General features: G+C 36.6%; 1 protein-coding gene across 1 annotated transcript in view; it reads right to left on the bottom strand.

The window, feature by feature from the left end:
* Positions 1 to 26074, bottom strand: part of LOC120624188 (dolichyl-diphosphooligosaccharide--protein glycosyltransferase 48 kDa subunit) — a 67719-nt gene that overhangs the window by 6883 nt on the left and 34762 nt on the right. Inside the window, exons 9-11 of the mRNA XM_039890563.1 lie at positions 3920 to 4046; positions 1775 to 1893; positions 352 to 498 (exon numbers count right to left, since the gene is read on the bottom strand). Coding sequence (XP_039746497.1) covers positions 352 to 498; positions 1775 to 1893; positions 3920 to 4046 — 393 coding nt within the window. The remainder of the gene's footprint in view (positions 1 to 351; positions 499 to 1774; positions 1894 to 3919; positions 4047 to 26074) is intronic.

The following is a 26074-nucleotide window of genomic DNA, read 5'->3' as shown; positions in this document are numbered from 1 at the left end:
GACTGATGTAAAAGGCATATACTAATTTCGGCACCGACGGTAGGAGAGCCGTAGCTTAATTGGGGAAAGCGCTCAGGCCGCGATTGCCAGAGAGTCGCAGGTTCAAATCCTGTGAGTTCCGAAATTTTTTATATACATTTTAAATTTATGATTACTCCAAGTGTAGGAAAACACTAATAAAATGAAATAAAATTACAAGAAAGCATATTCTATAGAAAATTACCAAAACAGGCGTATATGGAGAGCACAATTTTTTTTTAAATTTTTAAACTAAAGGCAGCGAAAGATCTCTTTCTTATTCTCTCTCTGATCTGCCTCGCCGTTAGATCAAATATTGCAGCGAAGGCTAACCTGTAACTGCGCGTATTCCTCCTGCAACTCCTCTATTCTATCCTTAAGCAGTTCCAACTGGTAGCCGAGCGCAGCTTTGTCGTTATCCAACTGCGCGTTCAATATCATCGCCTTCCGGAACTTCTCCTCCACTTCTTTGAGTTCATGCTGAAAACAAATAGATATTTATTGCCACCTTTTTTTCTTTCCGGACATATGTTCATGGATTTTATTTATTTATCTCACTACAAGTGAGCCTTTTGCTACAATATAACGGCGGTAGGTGATGTTGGAGAATAAAACGGTAGCGGGCTAACGTATTAGGGGTATGCCAGTTGCATTCTAAACTTAAACATAATAATTAGTTTCGGTTTCTTTTTCCACAAAAATATAACAAAATTTAAAAAGAAAATGGACTGTAAGAATATTACTAGGCTACACAAAATTGCAAATTTATTTAAGAGCAATTGTATATTATTTTATAACAAATTAACAAATGAAATCTTTGAGATGTTTCTCAATAAGTTCAAAGTTTATATAAAACGTAAGCTTACATAAAAATCCTATTATAATATTAAGGATTACTTAAACAACAGATAGGGTATGAATTTCTCTAGCGTCATAGCTTAATATAAATTAACTGTGAGATGGTGATAACAAAAAAAATTACCCGTCTAAGTTCTTTGTGGGCTCTTCTTAGACCAGGGCGCGTTTGGAACCCTCGTAGCTTTAGGTTTAAGTTGGCGAACGAAGTTATCACCATCCCCTTACAATTATGTAAACGCTTCATAAGTGCCTGCGATAGGCCTACATTAACAAAGAAATTTTGGATTTGAATGCTTATTGCAGCGAACGAAAAAAAAACATACGCTATTTTTGAGCAGTAGTTATGCTTCTAAAGAAAACAGTTTCACAGCCTCAGTAAGAGTTGCTAATGAAGTGTCCCGCATGCATTTAGTAAGCTAGTCACAACGCTAACAGATTAACTGCCGGCCAATCACAGCTGTTACCGCGCTGCATGGGAGAACTAATCATGTATTGAATTGAATAGTTTTATACCAAATACTCTTTTCTCTAGGCTTTAGTTTTTACTTACTTTTTGCATACTCTTTGTCATGTATATATGATAAGGAATATTATTTTATTTATGTAAAATCGTTGGTAGACCCAATAAATAAATAAAAAAATAAATAATGATATTATTATTACTCCACTTAACAATTATTATTCACTGTACAACAGTCAACATCTCCTGAGGATGCTCCGGTTTCGGAACGTGCGTAGAGGGTGCATTTCCGAAGATATGTTTGTTGTGGAGTATAAGGATTGAAGAATTTATAAATTACACCATACAGATATCTCCTGCTTTTCGCGGAGTATGGCAAATTTTCATAATATATCATGGATTTCCGCAAAGTAACGCCTACTTCTATCCAATAATTACCCTGAGGTCTTTAATGCTCAACACGTCTTCCGAGTCCTCGGAGCTGCGGCGCGGGGAGTGCATGGCGCTGGCCGGGCTCAGCGCCGCCAGCCGACAGCCCGCGCGGCGCCCCACCGTCTCTGCAAGCAGATCCAACAGCTATGAGCCACAACTGCCTCGTGGGTCTAGTGGTTCAACCACGGACCACTTGTTTAGTAGCACTAGAGCTTTTTGTGGCAAATTCTTATTCAAAATTCGTTTGTATGTACAGGTGGTTAAAGGAGAAGAAATGCTTCGTAAAAAGATAGATAGAGATATGTGGAAATGTAGTATCATCTTATACAGATATCAAAATAAAATATATTATCCACCATGCAAAATAGCGCTCGGTTCCAAAAGTTGTTATCATTGTATGATAATGATTTATAATAAATTACCAACAACTTTTAAAGAGTTACCGTTCTTAACGTTCAAAGCTAAATTATACGACTGGTTGGTGGATAAGTGTTATTATTCTGTGAAAGAATTATTTGCCACACGAAACATTAATTCAGACTTTTTATTTTTTTTATTTTTCTAATTTTTGATTATGACATACAGCTAATACACCTTATAATTCTATCATTCATGTACAAGTGTACATTCTTATAATTACAATTTTTATTATTTTTAATATATTTGCAATTGAGTGGTGATGTATAGTAAATTAAGATTTGCATGTCGTAGACTGCGACTAAACATGTAGGTATAATATTTTGTCATGTTTTAAGCAAATAAATGAATTTGAATTTGAAGTACTGATAACAACAGCCAAATTCCGATCTACAGCATGCAAGATGGCACCAATGTTTACATACATACAAAGTCAAAATATTAAAAGACAGAGCTCGTCCGGGGAAGTACTACCGTCGTGCTTACTTCTGCCGCTAAGCAGCAATGTCGCAATACTGTGTTCCTGTCTATATGGCATGGTTGCCGGTTTAATAAAGGCACACGAGGCTACACAATTAGGGCTCAGGTTTATGGACACAGAGCGGTACTTTGCAGGATGTGATTCTTGCACGCCCTACAAAGTTTTGTTCTCTTAGTTAGGATAGTTGCCGCTTCAGCTCCAAAAAAAGTCAAAATGTTATTAGAGAGTAGATGATCTAAGATAATAATTATACGTTTGAATGTTTTGTTTTTATTATTTTTGAACTTTTGGTTATTGTTATTATTAATGTTTTTTTTAAATTCTAAATTCAAATAGCTTATTTTTATGTTTTATGTTTTATTTTATTTCTTATAATTATTATTAGTTGTTGTTCAATTCTTATGATAGCCCCGGGGAGATAAATAAATAAATTTTTAGGCGATGGTTAACCTTACCATGGGGGGGGTCTTAGTCCTAGGGGTCTTAGCGAGACAATTAGACAATCATGCCTGTTTAAGAGCAATGATGGGTTACCCCATGTGTTACCCCTCGATCCTGTGAGAGGAGAGGCCTGCGGGCTGCGCCCCTCAGCGTGTCGTAAATAGGTTAGGCTAGATCGGTATGATGATTAACAGCAATCTGTTTTGTCCAGGTTTTCCTGCTTAGTCATCATTATTCTGATAATCATTAGTGGCAAAAAAAAAACAACTATCAAGACATACATTTATCCCAAAATGTTCGACTAACTATGTAGTGTCATGTTTACATAGTAACTTTGTTAACATTTTTTTCTATCGTCAAATCGTGTAAAGCTAACAAGCACTTACTTACTCATTAATACGGTCAAGAGTATCGTATCTTTTTTGCAGTGAAGAACTACTTACGTTATTATCACTTTAGGTTTCAAGCATGTTTTGCAGTACCTTAAGCTCAGTGGCATGCATTTCATACATGCACAAAAGCGCTTCCTACCCTTTTTTATGTTGGCGACGTGGGAAAGATTTTTTGCTCTACCCTTTGGCAGGACAGGGGTTACGTTGGACTCCCCCCTCTAAAGGGGGTATACCCAAAACTAAAGACCACCACGGCATGTCCCTCTTGTTGGCTTTGTTAAACGCCCAGGGAACAGCGCTGCCTATACTAACATTTTCATATAACTGGCAATAGAGAAAGATTTTGATATTTATCCCATTTTACCCTGGTCCAATTTCCTGTGCACGCCACTGATTAAGCTTGATGAGTCAAGAACTCACCCGAATACATGTCATACGCCTTGTCGGCATGGTCCTCCTGTTCGCGCTGTTGCCGCTCCAGTTCGCGCATGCGGATCTCTCGCGCCTCCGCACGCGCCGCTCGTCGCGCCGCCAGTCGCTGCTCCGCCTGTGGAACACAACCTTTATTAACAACAGGTAATGCGATATATACATTCGCTTTGCGGAACACTTATTCGCTTTGCGGCACACTATTCATTTTCACTATTAACAAGAGAAAATGTCAATCTACGCCTCACTAACAAGAGGCAATATGAGACAACGCCTTCACTAACAAGAGGCAATGTCAAACAACGCCTTGATTGACAAAAAGTTATTCCAACAACGCCTTCATTAACAAAATCATTAGCAAATAACGCCTTCATTCACAACAGGGAATGTGAACGAACGCCTTTATTAACATGCGGCAATGGCAAATAATGCCTTTTTTAAGAAGAGGCAACCTGAAACAACGCCTTTATTAAAGTACGTAAATTAAACTTAATTTCACTGTTGACAAAATAATCGTATTATTGTATGCATCACTATCTAGTAATCCATAAAAATTCACGACCGTTTTCCAAGGATAGAATTATCGTATGTCAGTTTCCAGTATGCAAATTATATCTATGCAACTTAGCCGAAATTGGTATAAAACCTGTGAAGCGGTAAATGTAAACGATAAAAGCGTTCTCAAAACTTTTGTTCAAAGACAAAGATCATAGCGAATGTGAAACAAATCGCAACAGTAGGGATGAAACGATTAATGACAATAAAAAATATGTACGTAAGAGTAAGTATGTATTTACGTAAAGTTTTAAATCCCTGACACAGAAAACAGTGCGGGCTGAAGGAAACAGGCATAATAAATCTTTATAGTGTGCACCATATCTCATGATAGAAAAACGGAACGAAGTATCAAAATGTTTTATGTACAGTCTGGCTTTCTTTCTGCCTATTTGTCTGTCCGTCAATATAACTCGATGTTACGGTTTGTATACCTCTTGAAGTTCAAGACGAGGGTTCAGGACGAGGTTCAATACCTCGGCAAGCACCGCAGGCTGGGTTGTGGTGTTCCCCCTGACGCAGGCACCAGGAACCGAGTTAGTACACCGTAAGGTTTTAGTCGGTAGATGACCTCTCCGCGGCTGAGAGGTAGTTATCCATGAGGATCTTCCAAACAGAGCCAACAAGAGGTTTATGCCATGTTGGTTTTTAGTTTGGGTATACCCAGAGGGGGGAAGTCCCAGATAACCTCCATTCTGCCCAAGGGTCGGAGGTAAGAACAAAGCTTTTCCACCACGCCAAAAAAAACAGGTTTTAAAAAGGGTTACCTAAGGTTGCAGCAGGTATTGAGCTGGAGATTGGAACCGATCGGAGTGGAGCAGGAGCCGCACGTCCATGCAAGACTAGTAGGAACTGAGACGCAAGTGCAACTGGCATTAGTACCAGCACAACAATTACGTCTTCAGTTTCCCTTTTCCTGTGTTAACGCGTCATACTGTGTCCCCCCTTCCCATCTTAATTATAGAAATACGTATATGTACGATTGCTAAGTAGGTAGTATGTTTTGAAATAACTGTGTACGGGAGCTATGGTGATACGCTCGACCGTAACAATAGGAAGATCTTCCTTCGAGCGGGTGATCTTGTGGACCGAGGTCCGAACATTCATCTTTGGAAGTTGTATATATATATATAAAGTCAATTTTTATGAACACTTGAATGCAGGATTTTGTGGCGCCATCTAGTACGGTAATGTGCAGACCGCTACTACTGCTTCGTCAGTCTGGTTTTGTTGATCAACTGCGGAAAGATCGTGGGTGCGATCACTTGCTTCAACGGTAAAGGAAAACATCGTGAGGAAACCTGCATACCCGAGAGTTCTCCATAATGTTCTCACAGGACTGTGAAGTCCACCAATCCTCAATGGACCATCGTGGTGGGCTACGGCCTTAACCCATTCTCATTTTGGGAGGACACCCGTGCCCTGTAGTGGGCCAGTAATGGGTCGATATTATAATGATGATGATGATGATAAATGAATACACTTTTATTGTACACCACCGAGAAAAGTCACAGAGATATTGATTCAATAGCACAATGGGGTAGAAAGTACATTACCGCGGACTTAACGCTATTTAGAAACCTCTTCCTCGCAACCAAAAGCATACGGAAGAATGCTATAAGTTATTGGTAGGTGGTACTACAACATATATATATATATATATATAATATATATATATATATATTTATATACATAAGAAAGATGATTTATGATTTAACTAAATAAACATAAAACATAATACATATTAAACAACCCACAAAAATTTATGACGATGGTGATACAATTTTTAATATTATGTTTTAAAGAGGTGATTTGAAACAACAACAAAGTTGTTATCAGCGTACGCTTGTTATCGCACCCAGCTTGTTTGTGGTGCTATCGGTAATCTCCACGCACATTAACCCGCTTTACTAGCGCATACGTTTCTCTCAATCATCCTTTGTTAATCATATTTACCTATTGTTTTATTGTTTAACATAATTTGTGATTGTAAATTACAAAAATATTTACATTCCCGGTAAACAGTACAAAACCATGCTACCGATATCTATAGGTATTTTTATTATAAAGCTAGTGATATAACTGGGTTTATAGAATTCGAGATCGTTTTGGTCGAGTAGCAAATCACTTATTGTTTTAACTTCTTTTAATTTGCTTCTTCCTTTCTGATCCGCACAGCAAAGGCCTGGATTGCCCTCCCATCTTCCGTCTTCCCTGATACCTATAATCTGGGTACCTTCAAATCAAGAGTGAATAGGCATCTTCTAGGCAAGCGCGCTTCATCTTAGGCTGCATCATCATTTACCATCAGGTGTGATTTCAGTCAAGCACTTGTCTATATACTTAAAAAAAATAAAATTATTATGTATTTTTTTGTTCACTACAAATTAGCCCTTGACTTCAATAGTCGCGAGCTAAACTGTTTGGGAGTATGGCAGTTATATTAAACCCATAACACCTTAATCGGTTTCTACGCGATATCGTTCCGGAGCGCTTAATCGCTTAGCGGCACGTCTTTGTCGGTAGGGTGGTAACTAGCCACGGCCGAAGCCTCTCCCACCAGACAAATAATATTGATAGTTACTCTCATATTATAACTCTCTTGCACCCACTTTATATATTGCACGAAGATTCTCTATTCTGCAGACTTATTTTATGATCAACTTAAGTCTTAAAAAAATATCATAACATGACAAAATGTGGCGAAAGTAACTTTATATAATATTAATTTGTAAGAAAGATACGTCTGTAAAATTGTGCATTTAATGATTTGAAAATTTTACGTATCCGTTTGATCCAATTCGTTGGTTATTATAAATATAAATATACCTTTTTGTATAATACAAACTCTTCGATAGACCTCAGTCATGTCTGTCGTCTATCGTTAAGGCAGCGTTCGTAGGAAACGTTTTCGTTCGATCGTTTTTTCTCCGGCTTACTTAAATAATCTGAGTACCACGAAAAGTTCTTTTCAGTTTTCAGATTAAAATATAAGACTATGGCACTTACAAATAATGTGGCTTTATATTGGTGATAGAATTTTCAAAATCGGTTCAGTAGATCCAGAAATTACACAAACTTTACCTCTTTATAATAAATATTAGTATAGTATAGATATATAGCACAAGACCACTTAAACCTACAACATATGGTTACCGTATGTCAATGAACGCGTGTTTGGCTACCCGTATACATGAATGGGGTGACATCATTCTTTAGTTAAATCATGCTTTCAAGGTCCTAAATGCGATTACCCCTTTACAGATTATGCAGAATTTGAATAAAGAAAGAGATGGCAGCAATGCAAGGGGGCACCTGACCTTCAAGACGAAGATTATCATTAGCCTTATAGATGCAAGTTCTCTTTGTGTTCTAACGACTTTATTACGAGGATTTTTCTTTGTTGTTTTCGTTAAAACCACCATCAGTGTTGTTTGCACCGAACGTCAAGAATCAAATGCATACAAATGTTATAACTAAGGCTACAGATGATGGTACAAAGGTGGAAAGAAAAGTGTTTATTTCTCATACAGAAAAGGGCAAGTAAAGTAGGGTAAATGATAGGTAAATGAATATTTATGCGCAAAGGCGGCCTTATCGCTTGTAGCGACCTCCTCAGACAACCTTTAGTTGTCGAAGCATGTAAGATACGGATAAGGGGATAGTGCAACATCCAATTTTAAAATAAATAATGAATATACATTACATTTAGAACATACTAATACTACATAATATATAGATATCAAAGAGAAAGTGTGTGGGTATGTTCCGTACTGGCTCCGAAACGGCTGGACCGATTTCAATGAAACTTTCAGGGAATCTCCGAATTGGCGAGTAATCCTGTAAAGTTTGGTGACGATCGGAGCACTCCTAATTTTGAACTGTCAAATACAGCTTTTTTTTTTTTTTTTTTATTTACTATGATGATATTCTATTGTTGGGTGTACATGGGTGTAGATAATGATCTTCACCCGCTCGAGAAAAGAATAGAAAGAGAATGAATACGGAGAGAAATAAATGATTTAATATATTATGAGACTCAAATTAAAAATTTAATGATGTAAGTTTATTGTTTAAATTAAATAAAGCAAATTCTAGCCCGGCGAAGCGGGCTGGGTACGCTAGTAATATATACAAAAATCATAAATAGGGTACAGGTGAAGTTGCTCATTCAATGTAATATTAAATAAAGCTTAATTAAGGTCCTATTGCAGGGCATAGGCCTCCAATAAAGAGAGGGAGAGATTCGAATGGACGGACTGTCAGACCACATAAACAACCGAATTTTAGATTCGTATTTACAAAACTATAAAAAGGTGTTTAATAATAAAACATAAGACGACCTCAGGGCTCAAACACTAAGAGCTTTTTGCAGTGTAGCATTTAACGATCAGCTGACCGGCCGGCAAGGACGTCTAGAGGTGGTCCAGTTAAAGGTCGATAATCCTCGGCCGATATCAATTTGTTAATTTTGTTGATATCTAAAAATGTTGAAATGTTTGTTTGCTTGCCTCAAACATTTCACTGTTTGTCGAGGAAGGCGTTATAGTGTACATAATTGTTTTTATGGGGTAAATCAATACAAATACCTAGTCAGAGGCTTGCATAGGAGATATGCACAGGGTACGCAGATGATATAAAATGAGTTATAGTAATCCAGTAGCAGTTATAAAAACAAAAGGGTAAGCTCTTTATAACTATCCTTAAGTTTTTTATTACTCGTACTTGAGATTTTATATCATTTTATATAATCTGAATACCCTCTATGCATGCCACTGCAAATAGATGCATTATAATGAAATTGGTTTAAATTTAACACATTATATAGATATTTAACATAAATACTTCAAAGGGGTTTTTATAATATTGATACTGAAAAAGGTACAGGACAATTTATATTTGTATGTGTGTAATATTAATGTTACAAAGATGTTTAGAAATCTTCATTTAGTCATGGCCATAAACAAAGGCTGGCACTTGAATGGTGCACGCAGGTTTTGATAAGTAGGAGGATCCGGGTTCGATTCCCGGGCAATTAGGGAATTTATAATTTATGAATTTTCTCTTGTCTGGTCTGGTGGTGGTATGTCTACCATACCATAGGTTAGCCCGCTACCATATTAGACTGCATCATCACTAACCACCAGGTGAGATTTAGTGTAATGTTATAATAATAATAAAAAAAAGATAGAATGGCGAAATAATTTATTCCTAAAAAATATTAAAGTTCTGCAAAATTTACAGCACTAGGTTTAATCAAGATAAGAAAGAATTTCATAGCTGAAATTTATTGGAGCAAAACTTCTTAACAACTTCACAACAACAGAGAACAACAATGTTTACGAAATTTTGCATACAAATTGTCTCCTAGAAACCTAGGTCTAAGAAACTTCTTTATACCTGGAAAACTAACAGTCCCCGTGGGATATTTTAAAGCCGATTCTTCTAGTAACAATATACTTGTATTCTATATATATAAAAAGCAAAGGAGACCGACTGTCTGACTGACTGATCTTCAACACACAGCTCTAACCACTTGACGGATCGGGCTAAAATTTTGCATACAGATTGTTATTACAATGTAGGCATTCGCTAAGAAAGGATATCTGAAAATTCCAAACCTAATTGGCTTAAATGGGAGATGAAAGTTTGTATAAAATCCTTCATTTATCAATTTATTTTTCAAGTTATTTCCATGAAACTTTGATTTTTGGTTTTCGATTAAAAATAAAGAAATACGTGTTTCACAAATTCTAAAAATTCCAACTCCAAAGGCATAAAATAGGGGATGAAAATTTATATGAAAATTTCTGATTTTTTGAGTAATTTACGTTAATATTTCTCTATTAGCAGCAAGACATTTTTTTAAACCTTTGTAGTTTAAATTTAACATAACGTGAGCGCCGCGTAAGCCGCGGGCAAAAGCTAGTTTAATTATAAAGCTACAGTTGGTTCTATCTAGCAATCAAGCACCGGTAAACGTTAAATGGTTTCTCAATAGCTGCCAACCAGATTGCTAAGTTAATAGGTTTAGATATCAGCGGCAGGTAATTGCCAGTTTCACCTGTCCTCACTTTCAAAATATGTTCGGTTTCTATGAATTCCTAAGATACTGTCCCACTCACGTTATACCACTGATTTAGTTTTGAGGTTGGAAAGCGTTGAGACATTATAATCGGAAGACCGGGTTAGTGACATTTTGTGCTTTTAACTCTTTTTTTAGTACTGTACGTAGGTACTTTGAACCTACAATTTTCTTTTTATTTTTTTTTAATTTTAATACAAGTAAGCCCTTGACTGCAATCTCACCTCGTGGTAACTGGTGATGCACTCTAAGATGGCAGCGGGCTAACCTGTTAGGGAGTGTGGCAGTTATATTACCTCATACATACTCCCATTCAGTTTCTACGCGATATCGTTCCGGAGCGCTAAATCGCTCAGCGGCACGTCTTTGTCGGTAAGATAAGAAACCAGAGAAAATTCAGAAATTGTGAATTCCCAAATTTTTGCCCTGCCGGGAATCGAACCCAGGTCCTCCCACTTAAATTCACAGCTCTCGCCGTTGCGTCAGGGAGGTCGTCAAAAGTTAAGTGCCTTCTTCTTTTGTCTTTATCTACGGTGATACGCCTTATGTAACTGAAAGCTTTATCGCTGCGACACGTCTTTAACCGCAGGGTGGCCTATACCGAGTATGGAACCGGAACCTCCTTTTGGTAAAACCATAGCGATTACCAGTCCGCCAGGAAGGTTGACAAAAAGTAGATTAGAGATCACTATAATTGGCCACTATCTCGCCTTATCTCACAGAAGAACGATGAGAATATTAGAGACAATCATAGACTGGATATGCATCTAAGGTATAAGTAATGTGCCCTGTTTTATCCCGAAAGCGTTAATTGCAAAGTCATTCACTTCCATTCTCAAAAAGTAAAGTGCAATTTTATTCCGATAGCTATTATTCCTAGCTGTTGCCCGTGGTATGTGGTATTCAATTTAGGTGTAATTCTACTGAAATTTTTAAGTTGTGTTTTCTTATATAAAAAGTAAGTAAGTATTTATTTAAATCGTTTTAGTTATCATTTGACGGCGTTATGGTGTAAAATCGTCAAACACTTTCGTCCCCTCTCCCAAAAGAACTGAGCTTAATTTCGGGATAAAAAGCAGAGTACGTGTACAAAGTTTCATGAGGATCGGTTAAGTAGTTTTTGCGTGAAAGCGTTACAAACAAACTTACATTCACATTTATAATATTAGTAGGATTTATGATATAGAACCGAAACCGAACCCTAGTTCGGATCGGTAGGGTTTGGGTTCGGTATCCATAGGCCAGCGTGGTGGACTACGGCCGGTGGTCATTCTGAGAGAAGAACCGATAAGGATGATCTTAAATATCATGCCATGATCTTACTTGAAAAAAATAATACTATTAGTGTGAGTAATCGCCGCACACCGGTGAGGTCATCGGAACCGATACTAAGAGGCAGGACTACCTTAAATTACGAACTACACATAATTAAGAACAACTTACATACAGCAGAATTAACCTTGCCGTGATCCGAATTATGAGCTCCGAGGATGACATAACACAGGCGAATTTTGACAAGGCCACCACGCGCACACAAGTGTCACTAGGTAAAGCCACAGCTACACTAACAAGTGGCGATACAATAGACAATTGTATATTTATTACACTTATCATATCCTATAACACCGCAAAATGTGTAACTTTACTTTTTTAAACTTCAAACTGGCTCATTGTATAAACAATAATGTGTCATACCACCTTCACAAAAAGCGTCACAGACGAAAGTTATAGCTGAATAGAAAGAAGTAGGGTGATGTTTCGGGTATCTAAAACGAGCGAATGATAAGAACATTTGGGCAATTTAGTTAATGCATATTTTACCGTGGCAGTTGAAATGAGTTAATCCTAGACTCCTTAAATTATGATTTCTATTTAGGACTATTATGATCTGATAATTTATCAATAGTAGTAGAGTTAATCTCGAAAAAGAAAGGAATAGAGTAAACTACTAAGTACTCGTAACATTACATCCTATAGGACCTCAATCATAAGGTTCTACAGTTAGAGTTAAAAAGTAGGGCAATACACTTTATTAAAACATCGAAAGTAGAATTGAAAGCGAAACATCTACAAAAAAACATGTTTTATTTATGAGAATAAGTTGTCCAACATAACAAAAGTATTGGTTGCGTATTAGAGCGTGATATCCAAACAGAAGAGGTTTGACCTTAAAACCTACCGCTCTATGAAACATCGTGACATTTGAATGATATGGTCACGAAGTAAAATACACATAAAAGAAACACGACAGACACTCCGAGAAATTCCTAGCGTCTTACGTAAACAGAGGCTTAAAAAAATATACGATATGTCCTAATGAATAGCACTAACACTGTGCACACAAGATAGTTATATAGATTGGCCTTCCGCTTGTCTTGTCACAATTTAACAGGTAAAGATTTTGATAAGATAAAAAAACTTATCAAAATTTTTCAAATGGATTTGTGAGAAACTAATTGCGAGCATTTCCTTCCTTATGACAAATTGGAATTTGAAGAAATGACTTCTTAAACTAGAATCTTACTTCTATAAATTGTGAGTCAGATAATATGAGGATGTTGTTTTTGATTCAGAGTTAGTGCCCAACCACTTTATTGTTGTGAAAGCGATTTTATGGTATGAGTTTGACCCACGTTAAATTAAAAAAATCTACATATCTTATGAGTCCTTCAGTATTTCTATATTTTTCATATTTGCCTTGTAGTTTCTGAGATGAGCGCGATCAAAATATACTCTATAGTTTCATGATATAAGTATAGATCATGTTGCAGAATACATTTAAAATTTCCTAAAGAACTTTCAATTTGGGTGTTTAACCCAGATTTAAAGTTATTTGGAAACCGGAAGCCCTTTACTTACGAAGGCTTTTGCATTAGGTGAGCTAAAGAGGCAATAACTTTAAGATAAAGGTCGTTAACGTCATTCCTACGCATAACAGAAATTCCTAATAAAGAAAACGGATGTATTATACATACGTGATTCTGTTGATCGCCAAGTATTCCAACGATGGAGCCATTGTCGCTTTGGGAATCCCGGTACAAATCCCCAGAGTCTTCGCCATTACTTTGATTGTTTATATCTACATGATCGGCACCATTAACATTAATCTTCATTATGCGGCCGTTCACTTTTCCTTCTATACTTATATTAATGTCATCTGCAATGTTTTGATTTACAGTTTCTGTAACATTAGATTTGTAGTCCTTGCGTTCAATGATAGTCTCATCGTCGGAATCACCAAAATCACCATCTGTAAACGCATCGCCACTTTCTTCATCACTGTTTTCAGGAGTTGCGTACTGGGATCTTTTTGCCATAGCCAAGATCGGGTTATTCACGGACAAACTTATTAGGGGGAATTATTTTGCATGGTGTTTTATGTTTCTATTATGTTCAATGTATATTAATATGTCGGATAAAGACAATGACCACGTCCCACTAGACACGTACGAATAACGTTAAGACCAAATAAATAGAAAGGAAGGACGCAACTTTAGCGCGTTCTTTTAACGTTGCACTTCAGGGTGTACCGTGATAAAATATTATATTATAACGCTATCTTATAGATAAGATACTGTCCACTTTATTCGAGAATTGTTCCTTCACTAAAATTCTTTGTTTCGAACTACAATAGCATTTTTGATGGCACCAAACGCAATGGTCACACTGCTTCGCGTAACAAACACATCTGTTTATAAGCACTTAAACTTTTATCAATACTGTCTATGTATTGATGCGTATTTTTTCAAGAGATATTTTATAAACAGGTGTAGATTGGAGGTGGGCATGTGGGCACACGTCAAACGTGCGGCTCGTGCGGTGCCGTCGACAGACTGTCATTTGCAAGCAGGCTGCATGTTGGCGCGACCATCTTTGCTCTATCGATGTCGTAATCGCATCGTCAATCCTAACTTAATCCTAAAACAATGTAAAGGCGTAAGCGGATTTTGAGCCTCGCCAGTTATACTCTCATACTTATTTCTTTCATTTTTCTTTTCATACCAACTGAAAAAATATTGGTAGTTTTAGATTCATCATCATCACATCGACCCATTACCGGCCCACTACGATTCGAACTCGGCCCCCCGAAAGTGAAGTCCTATCCAATGCGCTATCAAGCATCAGTGTAAAGAATGACTGAAATGTTTTATTAGAACTATTCAAAACATTCTAAAAAAAGTAGCAGCACTTCCTCTTTCTTGAATCGCATAAATATTTTGTTTAAGCTAAAATAAATGTTCTTACCATTTAGGAATTAACATTTATTACCAATCCAAAAGATCAAACTTCCCAAAATTTGGCATATTAATTCTCGAGAAAACTAATGATTTTTCGTTTATCGCGGGATTTTTACAAAACCGAAACAATCTCGGGCGAAGCCAAGGGCACTTCTAGTTTTTTAAAGAATTTCGTAAATGTGTGTAAATGTTACTTGTAAATAAAATCGCTTCTCATATCATCTGCCCCTACTATGAAATTGTAGTTCACAAATACGCTACGCTCATTGTTCTGAACCGCGCCCTAAGTCAAAACGTTGGGCGGTGAATCACACACATGGCACTTCGCAAGTTTAGTGTATGGTGTCAGACACCGTATTGCGCTCTATACTATTGCCGTTGCGTGTTCATGATTAATAGCTCATTGTAGGCCGTTATGTAGTACATGACTTATTTTATGGGCACCCAAATAACCCCAGACTCAAATGTGGCCAAAATTATACTATGGTGTAAGTAAGTGTTTCCTAATAATTGTGATATCAGTATTAAATCGATGATTACTTTACGTTCACTAAGTCAGAAATCAGATGGACTTCCGCTGTTCAAATAGAACCCTAGTCTTCGTTTATCATAAAGCACGCTAAGATGTCGCGTCTGTCCCAGTTGTAATATCTATAATACTGACAATAAATAGTAAAGCTTAAAGCTTACGAAAGCTCACAGTATCACAGGCCCACTTCAGGGCAAGGGTCTCCTCTCAGAACAAAAAGGTATCATGCCGTGAATTCTACGCTGGCAAAGTGTGGATTTTGTCTCACGACCTTATAACATTAGAAAACTCTCAGGCATGTTTTGTGAGGCTTGTATGTAGGCTTTTAAGAGCGCTTCTTTAAGTACATACAAATGTCAATCAATTAATTATATAAGTAATAAATTACTGACTGCCAAATTGTGATTAATTACTTTAAATAACTAACCATTATAATTGAGTCATTAAAATATCGTAAGTCACATTAAAGGTAAACACAATCCGCTTCGCTCATGATTTCGACAGCAGCCAGTTAAAGCTGAATCACACGCATATTGTAAGTTGGGTGTGCGGTGTCGGACGACACTGCACCGCACTCTACGCCCGCGCCGGTGCACTCCGGTGATTAATAGCTCATTGTCTAAGTAATAGGTGTGCTCGGGGCCTTTACGGGCGGGGAAGTGCCTTTTTTTTCGGATGGACACTTGCCGATAACCACCTGAGGGGTTGCTACGGCGTCACCGAGGGAGTTGGGCGAGCGCGAGAGCTCGCCATCAGAAGAGCCCTAGGGCTCGAAGACATCGGGGGGGGGGATGGGAAAATGCCTCTTTAGCTACACTCTCTTAAAGTCCTTCGTGAATTTATGACTCATTTAATCTCAATCATTATCATTAAAGCGCTATAACAAACGTCGACCAACATTAGACCATCGGGTTGGGTCTTCTTAACTCTCTCCCGAGAGAATAAGCTAGTAGGCCTTAACAAGAAGGACTCCCACCATAATGGAGAATAAACGAATATATAATATTTAAACTAGTTTTTGCCCGCGACTTTCGAATTTCGTGTTGCTAAATTATATAAAAAAAATCTAAATATTTGGGTAGGACAGTCTTATCACTTAGGGGTATGCAAAATAGTTTACGTCCTATTCTCAGACATAGTGAATATAGATAGGTACACACCATAAGACACGGTGAAGCCGTTTCAGAGGAGTCTCGTTACCAAAACTGTGAAAGGGGAATTTTATCCTAATATAATATATATAATGTAATGTAATAAATAATAATATATAATGTAATAAATATAATATTATAAATGTGAAAGTGTGGATGTTTGTTACTCAATCACGCAAAAACGGCTGAACGGATTTGGATAAAATTTGGCATGCATGAAGCCATTGACATGAAAAAGTACATAGGCTACCTTTTATCCAGATTTCTTAAGTTGATTCCGAGGGAAAGTTGAAAATGGTAACGAGCTAAGACGCGGGCAGACTGATTTGAAATGGCGTTTCCATGTCACCGAAATTTATATACCGATCACTCAAATAGTTCCCGTGGTAAGATTAAAAATTGTGAAAATTGTAAACATCTTTGAAGTGTACGCAGACGAAGTCGCGGGCAAAAGCTAGTATATTATATCTAAGAGTGCTAAATACATACAAATGAGGAAGGCACCACCGTGACTAGATCGTACACCGCACTTCTAACAAACTCTCGTAGCAAAACCGTCACTAACGAAGTCTATAAAACGACTGAAAATATTCAAGGGCAACATTTATCTTTAAAAAGTTTTACGACATACCGATTTAGCGTTTATTACTTAAACATAGAGACTAGAACAGATTGTCAAAAAAATACACGTCACATACCAGCAGGGACTTATCGAAAAGGAAACAGTTTCACACTGTACCTACTAATGTATTCAGCTGATACTGCCGTGCTCACTAATAGTTCCTTACCACATTCGATGATAATAATAAACATGTTATCGCATCCGTAATAAAGTAATGGAACCTATGGACATAAACGTAAGCTTATAGAAAAGTTCTATTATAGTATTAAGGACTACGTCAACGGTAAAAATGCTTGGGTTTAAATTATTGCTCCAACCAGGTTGCTTCTTGAATAGTTTTTAAATGACAATGTGAGATGGTGATAACGAAAAAAAAAATAAAAACTGGCTAAGTTTGTTGTGGGCTTCTTCTTAGACTAGGGCGCGTTTGGAATCCCCGTAGCTTTAGTTTTAAGTTGACGAATTTATTTATCGCCATCAACTCACTCCTATGTCACATTTTACATGTAATGTGTGACATAGGAGCATCAAAAGTGCCATCTATGTGCATATTTGAATAAAGAAATATTTGACTTTGACTTTGACTATAAGATTTTTCTATAGCTTTTATATAACAGAGAAAATCGCTGATAGACTCCAGACTTCCTTTCGGGGTTGCCCCGAGTTCCTCTAACTCAACTTGTAACTGGGGTTTAAGGAATTAAATATCACTGTGAGTAAACCTACATACCTATAAGTTCTCGATAATGCATGAATGAATGAATACACTTTTATTGTACACCAAAGAAAGAAAAGTAGTTACAGAGATATAAATACATATCAAGAGAGTACAATTTGGTGGCCTTATCGCTACATAGCGATTTCTTCCAGGCAACCAATGGCGTAAAAGGAAAAAACATAGAATAGAGGTAGGTGGTGCAATAAATAATATTTAAATTTATACAAATATATAAATCTTAATATATATAAATCTCCTGTCACGATGTTTGTCCGCGATGGACTCCTAAACTACTTAACCGATTTTAAATTAAATTGGCACACCGTGAGCAGTCTGGTCCAACTTAAGAGATAGGATAGCTTAGATCTTTAATTATAGTCGCAATTTTATTTTATTGCAATTTATTTGTCTTTAATTAATTGACAGTCACATGTTATATATATATACTACTATACTCATTTAAGGCTTAGCGATACTGAATACTTTAAAAACAAAATCAAACGCAGACGAAGTCGCGGGCAACAGCTAGTAAAATATATATATAATGTTTCGAAAGGCCTGTGAAGTTTACAAGTAGGCTCTGAGCCAGTGTGGTGGACTACGGCTAAATCCTTCTCATTCTGAGAGGAGAGCCGTACCATGTAGTAGGATGTAGTTGGTAATGATGATGTAATAGAGAACGCATTAGGTATCTTACAGTAAAGGTTACCCACCAAGCATCTCCAATGTTTCTAGTGGCGTGCACAAGGATTTGGACCAGGGTAAGCACAAAGAAGTACAATGGCATCAAATGGCAAAATCCTCCTCAATTGCCAGTTTTATGAAAATTTTAGGGTATGCAGTCCTTTTGTGCATGTATGAAGTGCACGCCACTGAATGTATCACATGTTTGTGATAACCTGGGTTGTTAGTCTAGCTGTTAGTATCTACAACTGCGGGTAAGTATGACCTGTTTTCTACTCTCAGGTCGTATTCAATTTCCGGATCGGTTCGGATTTGGTATTGTGAAACCTTTTGCGAATTTCATCAGTTAACTGAAGTATTAAAAAAAACTTAAAGTAAAAAGTGCCAACCCTAAAAAAAAAAGTGAATAAAGTGAGAGCACACCGATCTGTTTACACGGGTCATTGCGGGTAACAAGAATGTTTGGACGCGTATTTACGCTCGCCCTCATTTCTTCGCTGTCAATCAAATTGCGCGCTAGAGAATGTAACCTTTAAAACCACAGCGTTTAAAATAACAGTACTTTTGCACGCCTTGACAGTTATTTTTAATATTTTATATTACGTTTAAATATAAAATGCTTAAAATATAACTGAAGCGGTAATAGTAGTAGGAGCGACTTCAATAAAGTTATGTGCGTTTTAAGTAATTAAAAATATCACTTGCTTCGACGGTGAAGGAAAACATCGTGAGGAAACCTGCATGCCTGAGAGTTCTACATAATGTTTTCAAAGGTATGTGGAGTCCACCAATCCGCGCTGGGCCAGCGTGGTGGACTACGGCCTTAACCCCTTATCATTGTGGGACGAGACCCGTGCCCTGTAGTGAGGCCGGTAATGGGTCGATAGGATGATATTACATTGTATTGTATACGCATTTAATCTGCGTACAATTTGTGGCAAATAAAACAATATTAATAGCGCTTTAAGGGCTGTTTTGTCACGAAACGCTTATTAAAGAGGTATTGATTATGAACTACTAGCTGTTGGCCTCCTTATTGGTCTGTTTTCCTATGTTGCTCTCCGTCCTTTCAACTTACTCTATTCTATAATAACTCTATGTGAAGGAAGGACCAAAAAACAAAGAAACTGTCTCATTTTTTATATAAGTTAGCATCAATGTAAGGTATAAGTAGGTGAATGGGGTAAAAAAAATGGGTGCTAGGATAACCGAGCCCCATTACTTTGACGGAGACGAAATCGGAGTGAGGTAATTTTATTAAAGAATAAATGTAATGATCACATTACAATTTATGTTCTAGAGGCTATAGGTTCCTTATAGTATCCATCAAGAAATCTAGCCCGCTGGGTGGGTTGACAGGTTGCATTTAGAAATATTAATTAGTAAACAAAATTCAATTTTTAAAAATTTCGGTATAAACTAAAGAGGCAATGCGAAATAAAAAAATAAAAAAAAGAATTTGTGTCACATGATCCATGCAATAGGAGGACTTTGCAATCTTCGCATAATCCCTAATTAAAAAAATGCAACAGGTTAAAATCCACGTCTACATACATCTCATTATAACATAAAAGTGTTATTCCATAGGATCACAATCAATTTAACTTTCACATAGAATTAATAAAAAAAATAATAAGATTGTAAAAACAAATCCGTGCCCACAACACGGTCGCGGAACGCACCGGCCGTTATCACGCACCGCTCAGAACTGGGAGAAAAGAAAAGGTGTCGCGCAAAATCCCATCCAACACGGCCGCAAACTCAGCGTACGATGCACGATGCAAATACCACGTGAACGACAGCCAGCCCAGCTAGACATAAAACTGTGCATCAAAAGTGTATGTAATTAAATTTTTCAAGTAAAACTTCTTTAGGCGCGACTAGGGAGATTTTTTTTCTGACTGAAGTAACGCTTACGTCAGATGTCTGTGTAGTTTCCGCTATTTAAAAATAATAATTTGGATTGGTCGTAAGTACATATATGTCATCTAGCTAGTGGCAAATATCATAATCAATTTGGATCATTTATTTCCAATATTTTCAAACGGGTCTTTTGTGAATGCTTTTCACAATTGAATGGGTGAATAACTAAAATTTTTGACGTGACAACGTCTTATAATTCGATGGAGCCGGCTGCACGCACGAAAAAACATGACGTATGCGGCGTTACCTCGCTCTGAGGCGTTACATTCAAGGCTTGAAGTGAAAGCGAGAGCGCGGAACGAGCGACAAAGAGGCACAGTCGGCCTCCGCGTTCGACATATGTCTCTCTCCTACTTGAGTGAGCGATGCGACAGCTTCTATACAATAATACATTTACATGTTTTCGGCAAGGATGAAGTGCAGTGAAAAGTGAATGTGGTGTCAATTGTTTATAGCAACGATAATATCTATCAAACATATAAAATATAAAATGAAATAGTGAGTTAAACATATATGGCGTGCCTATAATACCAAATGCCATGCATCTACAGAATTTTCTAACGACTCGGTTGCCTGGAGTAGATCGCGTTTGGGCGCCGAATTGTATCTTCTATTTTACTATACAAAAGTATATTCATTCCTTCGTTCGTGTCTAGTCTATTCTATTCTGGTCTGGTCTATTTGAATTAAAAAAAAATTGATTTTGAAATGCCGCTGTGACTTTGAGACAGATCGAAGATTTTACACGGAGTAACATAGACAATACGTTTATTTTAGGAAATCAACCCCCAAATGGTGTTTAAATTATTGTACGAGTCCTGATTTGTAAAGTTGGCAACTGCTACTCCTATCTGTTTGCTTTGCGATGCTAGCGTTCGCTAGGAGACGACAAGACAAAAAAGTCGTTAATGTGTCTTTTAATAAATCACAAATTTGCTAAACGTGGAAAAACTTAACGAGTAGCCAGGTAAAAGGCGATCGCGGACGATTAACTGTTATTGTGTTTGTACGAGATCGGCGATCAACGGGATCGATGGACGCCGGAACCGCGGACGCGACGGTGCGCACGCGACGCAAATATCGTGACATTTGCCGCGCATCTGCCGGTAGGGGTGTCGCAGAATAAGAAAAATTTTAACTATTTGGTTTTTATACAAAATATGTACGAAAGGATATTTTCGAATGTCTTACAACTAGCAAGCTATGGACTCCATAACTATCATGGGGATGGACGTCACATGGATTTAATAAAACAGATTGGCTGCTTCGGGCCCATGCCAATGTCGCGATAGCCTCAGATCGGTCCGCACAATGTGTCGTTTAGTTGTAAGTTAGGTAAAAACACTATTGTAGTTTTAAAAATTAAAATTATAGTTTTGAACAATGTTGGTTTTATTTAATTCTGCGCTGCGGCTTATTATATAACTAAAGTTGCATAATCAAAACATATGACTTCGTAAAAAAATAAAGAAAAACTGATTCGATATGATGATTCAACCCACGCAGCGTCGTCGTAGCATCGACAAGCGCATTAATGAGGCAGAGCTCTAAGTTAGGTATGAGATCAGTCGAGACAAAGATAAATGAGCTTTCCAAATGTCACTAAATCGGTATACGCTGAACTTGAGTACTGTAAAAGTTTTATTTTATTTATTTAACTATTAAACATACTTAAATTCTAAGAAGTCTAAAAAGTTACTCTAATGCGAGAGATAAGTTTACTATCTAAAAACCATCTTCTATAAAGTAAATACATAGTGAGTGGCATTCGTGATCTGGCTAAGAGAGCAACTTAAAAGGCGAAGCTATGTCAATTTACACTATACAGGTAACAAGGGTGGCAACCCTATCCGTGAGTAAGAGCAGCGCAATGCACGTGAGATACGCTTTCGTAATAGCAAAGGTGAATGATCGACGTTTGATCCAAATTGCTGCGTTATTTATAATTGCCGCTCGTCACTACAAAGTGGAGCATGTTTTTTGCGAACTATCTGTCATCAATTGACTCGTACGTATAGTGGTTAGCATGTTTGACTACGGATCACGAGGCTCTGGGCTCGATTCTCAGTACCAGTTTTAGTAGTGCTGGAGCTTTTTGTTTTGATGACAGAGCTCGTCCGGGGAATAACTAACGCCAAGATTATTTCCATCACTAAGCAACATTGTTGTGTTCCGGTCTAAACAGCGTTGCTTCCAGTGTAATTAAAGGCACCTTCGCCTCAGCTAGATGGACGGATACATAAGCTAACGTTTACAAACTATGAACTTTTGAAGTTATAATTCTTTTGGCGCGTGGGGGAAAAATTATGAGAGTAAATTTTTATTATGCGCGCGCTCACTGCCCTAGAGTTAGGTACAGTCAACATTTTAGATTTTCAAAAAAATTACCAACAAAGTAAAAGTAAGGACATCTACGATTGTTTGCGTGAGAACTGACAACTGTATTCACGATATGTATTTATTTGTGATATTTAAATGAACTTTATTTAACTATTTCAATGTGTTAAATATTATTTTTCTATTATATATTTTGTTACTTCTAACGCGTGCACATAAGTAGACACACGTTTTTTTAAAAGACATCTACAAGATGTCTACCAGTAGATTTATCTAAAATTGTACCATCATCCGTACTAATATGATAAATGTGAATGTAAGTTTGTTTGTTACGCTTTCACGCAAAAAACTACTTGACCGATCCTCATGGAACTTTGTACACATATTCTTGGAAGTGTTAGAAGTAATATAGGATACTTTTTATCCCAACATTAAACTCGGTTCCTTTGGGAGAGGGGATGAAAGTGCTTGACGATTTTTCGTGGTTGTAGATAGAGAACAGAACTTCTCAGCGGACAGCAGCAAACCCCTCATTTAAGGCTTAGCTATACTGAGTACTTTATTTTTTTTTTTAGAACTGCAACTAAATTTAATGCCACATGAAAAAAAAAAAAAAGTCGCAGTCAACAGCTAGTATATTATATAATAATAATCATTTGTTACAAAATACACGTCAATAAGGTTTTACATATAGGTTAAGGGGAACAGTGTATTGCCAGTCATTTGGCATGCAATGTTACACAATAGTTAGATACGCCCAATTAATTAATGTCAAAATAATAATAATAATAAAAATAATGTCAGATTAATGAATTGTAACATTAATTAATAGCGATTAAACTATAATTATGAAATACATGTAACATTTAAACTATTAGCACACAAACAATGTCTCATCTAATAGTGAACTTTTTCTGGTTCTCGTTTGTGGTTTAATTAATAATCAAGATCATTTTACTAATTATGATACATATGGAAATATATTCATTATAATAAATGATTAAGAGGATTATGTTACCTGTATAGTCATTTCCGTCTTATAATTATAAATGTGATTATTAAATTTACTCACACTTGAATTAGAATTACAATTATAATTTTTAATGGAATATGGATAGCTTAAAATAAGTTTTAGCAAATCTGCCTTTGTATGTACATTTGGTTAAAGATAAAAAGGCGTCTCCGTTCAGAGTGGTCAAAATTATGCATAATCTGTGGTCGGTGTAAGTTGGAGTAGAAATTCAAAATGACAGGAACCCAGATCAAAAAGGAAGGTCATATAAAATGGCGGATAAAATAGAGGTACAGACAGAAGTGAAGGGAACCTTGAAGAAGTTAGACTCTTTGAAGTTAATTAACAGTGGGATATAAGTTCAGATAGATTGATGTTTGAGTATATAATGTGATATGGCGTAATAAGAGATATTTAAACGATTAAACGTTGTAAGATCTGAATAAGGGGTTTCTTTTATAAGTGTATATTTTAATAAATTCAAATTCGTATTAAATATTTAGTCATGAATAATTATTGTGAGTTTAGTTTCTAGTTCGCGTGTTTTCTGTATAAAAGAAAACACGTTAAAAGTCGCGGTGAAGATGGCGACAGTTCACTCGATGAAAGAAGGCGTTTTTTGACGTCACGGCAGCTTGGGCAGCAGGAGAAATGGAAATAACATACAAATAGCTTCTAATTAAATCACGTGGTGATAGCCCAGTGGGTACGACTTCGGCTTCGCTTTCGGGGGGCCGAGTTCGAAACCCAGCACCTAGCATCTCTATCTGTTCTAAGTTATGTGCGTTTGAGTTGAGTGCGCTTTAAAGCTGGCTATTTTTACTGACTGCATCACATCTTGCGACCAAGTAGTCTTAACTTTTTCTTAGCTGTCAATCTTTTCGTTATTTTCTGGTGTGTATATTTACGAAAAAAAATGATGTTTTTATTTTAAATTAAAAATAGAACACTTTTCACTTAAAAGGAATGGAAAGGCTTTTTAAATTATTAAAAAAAAATTAGAAGGAATAACGTTTAAAATAAGTATTTATAATTCTAAAACAATAGCGTTAACATCATTATAATAATACTGCACTATGTGATTGTAGTTGGCCCCATACAAAAATAGCGTACCAACTTATTTTAATTGCAATGTGTATTTATTATATAAGATTGTACTTTGTAATTAATAATTTGATAACGTGTGAGTCATATAAAATACGTGATGTTTTCTATCTGACTCATTCCTATGTGAGACTGTGTACAATGCCAAATATTTAGAATAAGAATAGTAATATGAAATGTTATACATACTCGTAGCAAATCTTCTATGCAAATTAAACGCTCTTTTTACGAATTGCTCGATAATAGAACTCCTAACCATTAGGCTATAACTTTTAGGTACTCATATGCATGCATATGTGAATACTTAATGCATCTTCATTACTATGGGAATAGATGTTCATTCGACTGGCGTTCATAAATAGGCGCATATCTCGCCCATTGCTCCAACTCATAAAATTATCACATTAATTTTAAGTGAGAGTGGTGTGTGTGGTTGATTCGAATGACATCGGAAGAGACTTTACACACGAGCGTTTTTTATAACAAAATATATTTTCATTTCAAAATAATTTTTGAAGATATACTTCTTTTGGCGCGTTAGGGAAAAATGGTGAGAGTCAAAATTTATTTTCTCTAAAAAGGTTTGACAGTTGACTTTCAATAATTCAAACAATACCTTTTTTCTATTCTTTCTACACACGTAGAATAAAAGATAAAAGATTTTTATCTTGTTACGCCAAAGAAGTTTGACTTCTTACGCGTGTACATAAGTACCAACACATTTTTTTTTTAATAGTAATAATTGACGGACCAAGCTGATGGCCCACCTGATGACACTTTATAAAATTATAGCGCAGACCAAATTCTCGACCAAAGAAGCACATCTGCTTTGATTGGTGGACTCCACACACCTTTGAGAACATTATGGAGAACTCTCAGGCATTCAGGTTTCCTCACGATATTTTCGTTCACCGTTGAAGCTAGTGATATTTAATTACTTAAAACGCACATAGCTTAGAAAAGTTCGAGGTGCGTGCTGGGATTCGAAATCGGCCACCCGAAAGATAAGTCGAGCTCCTACCCACTGAGCTATCACCGCTTCATAGAACTACAAAACTTAGCAACCCCTATTAAACTGTCTCAGTTGTAGATTTCCATTATAAAAAGTAACCTACTATCCCTATCCCTACTAAGCCCTACTAATATTATAAATGTCAAAGTAAGTTTGTTATGCTTTCACGCAAAAAC

This window comes from Pararge aegeria, chromosome 6, assembly GCF_905163445.1.
Source record: "Pararge aegeria chromosome 6, ilParAegt1.1, whole genome shotgun sequence".
Classification (NCBI taxonomy): Eukaryota; Metazoa; Arthropoda; class Insecta; order Lepidoptera; family Nymphalidae; genus Pararge; species Pararge aegeria.
This window is presented reverse-complemented; position numbering and strand designations above follow the sequence as displayed.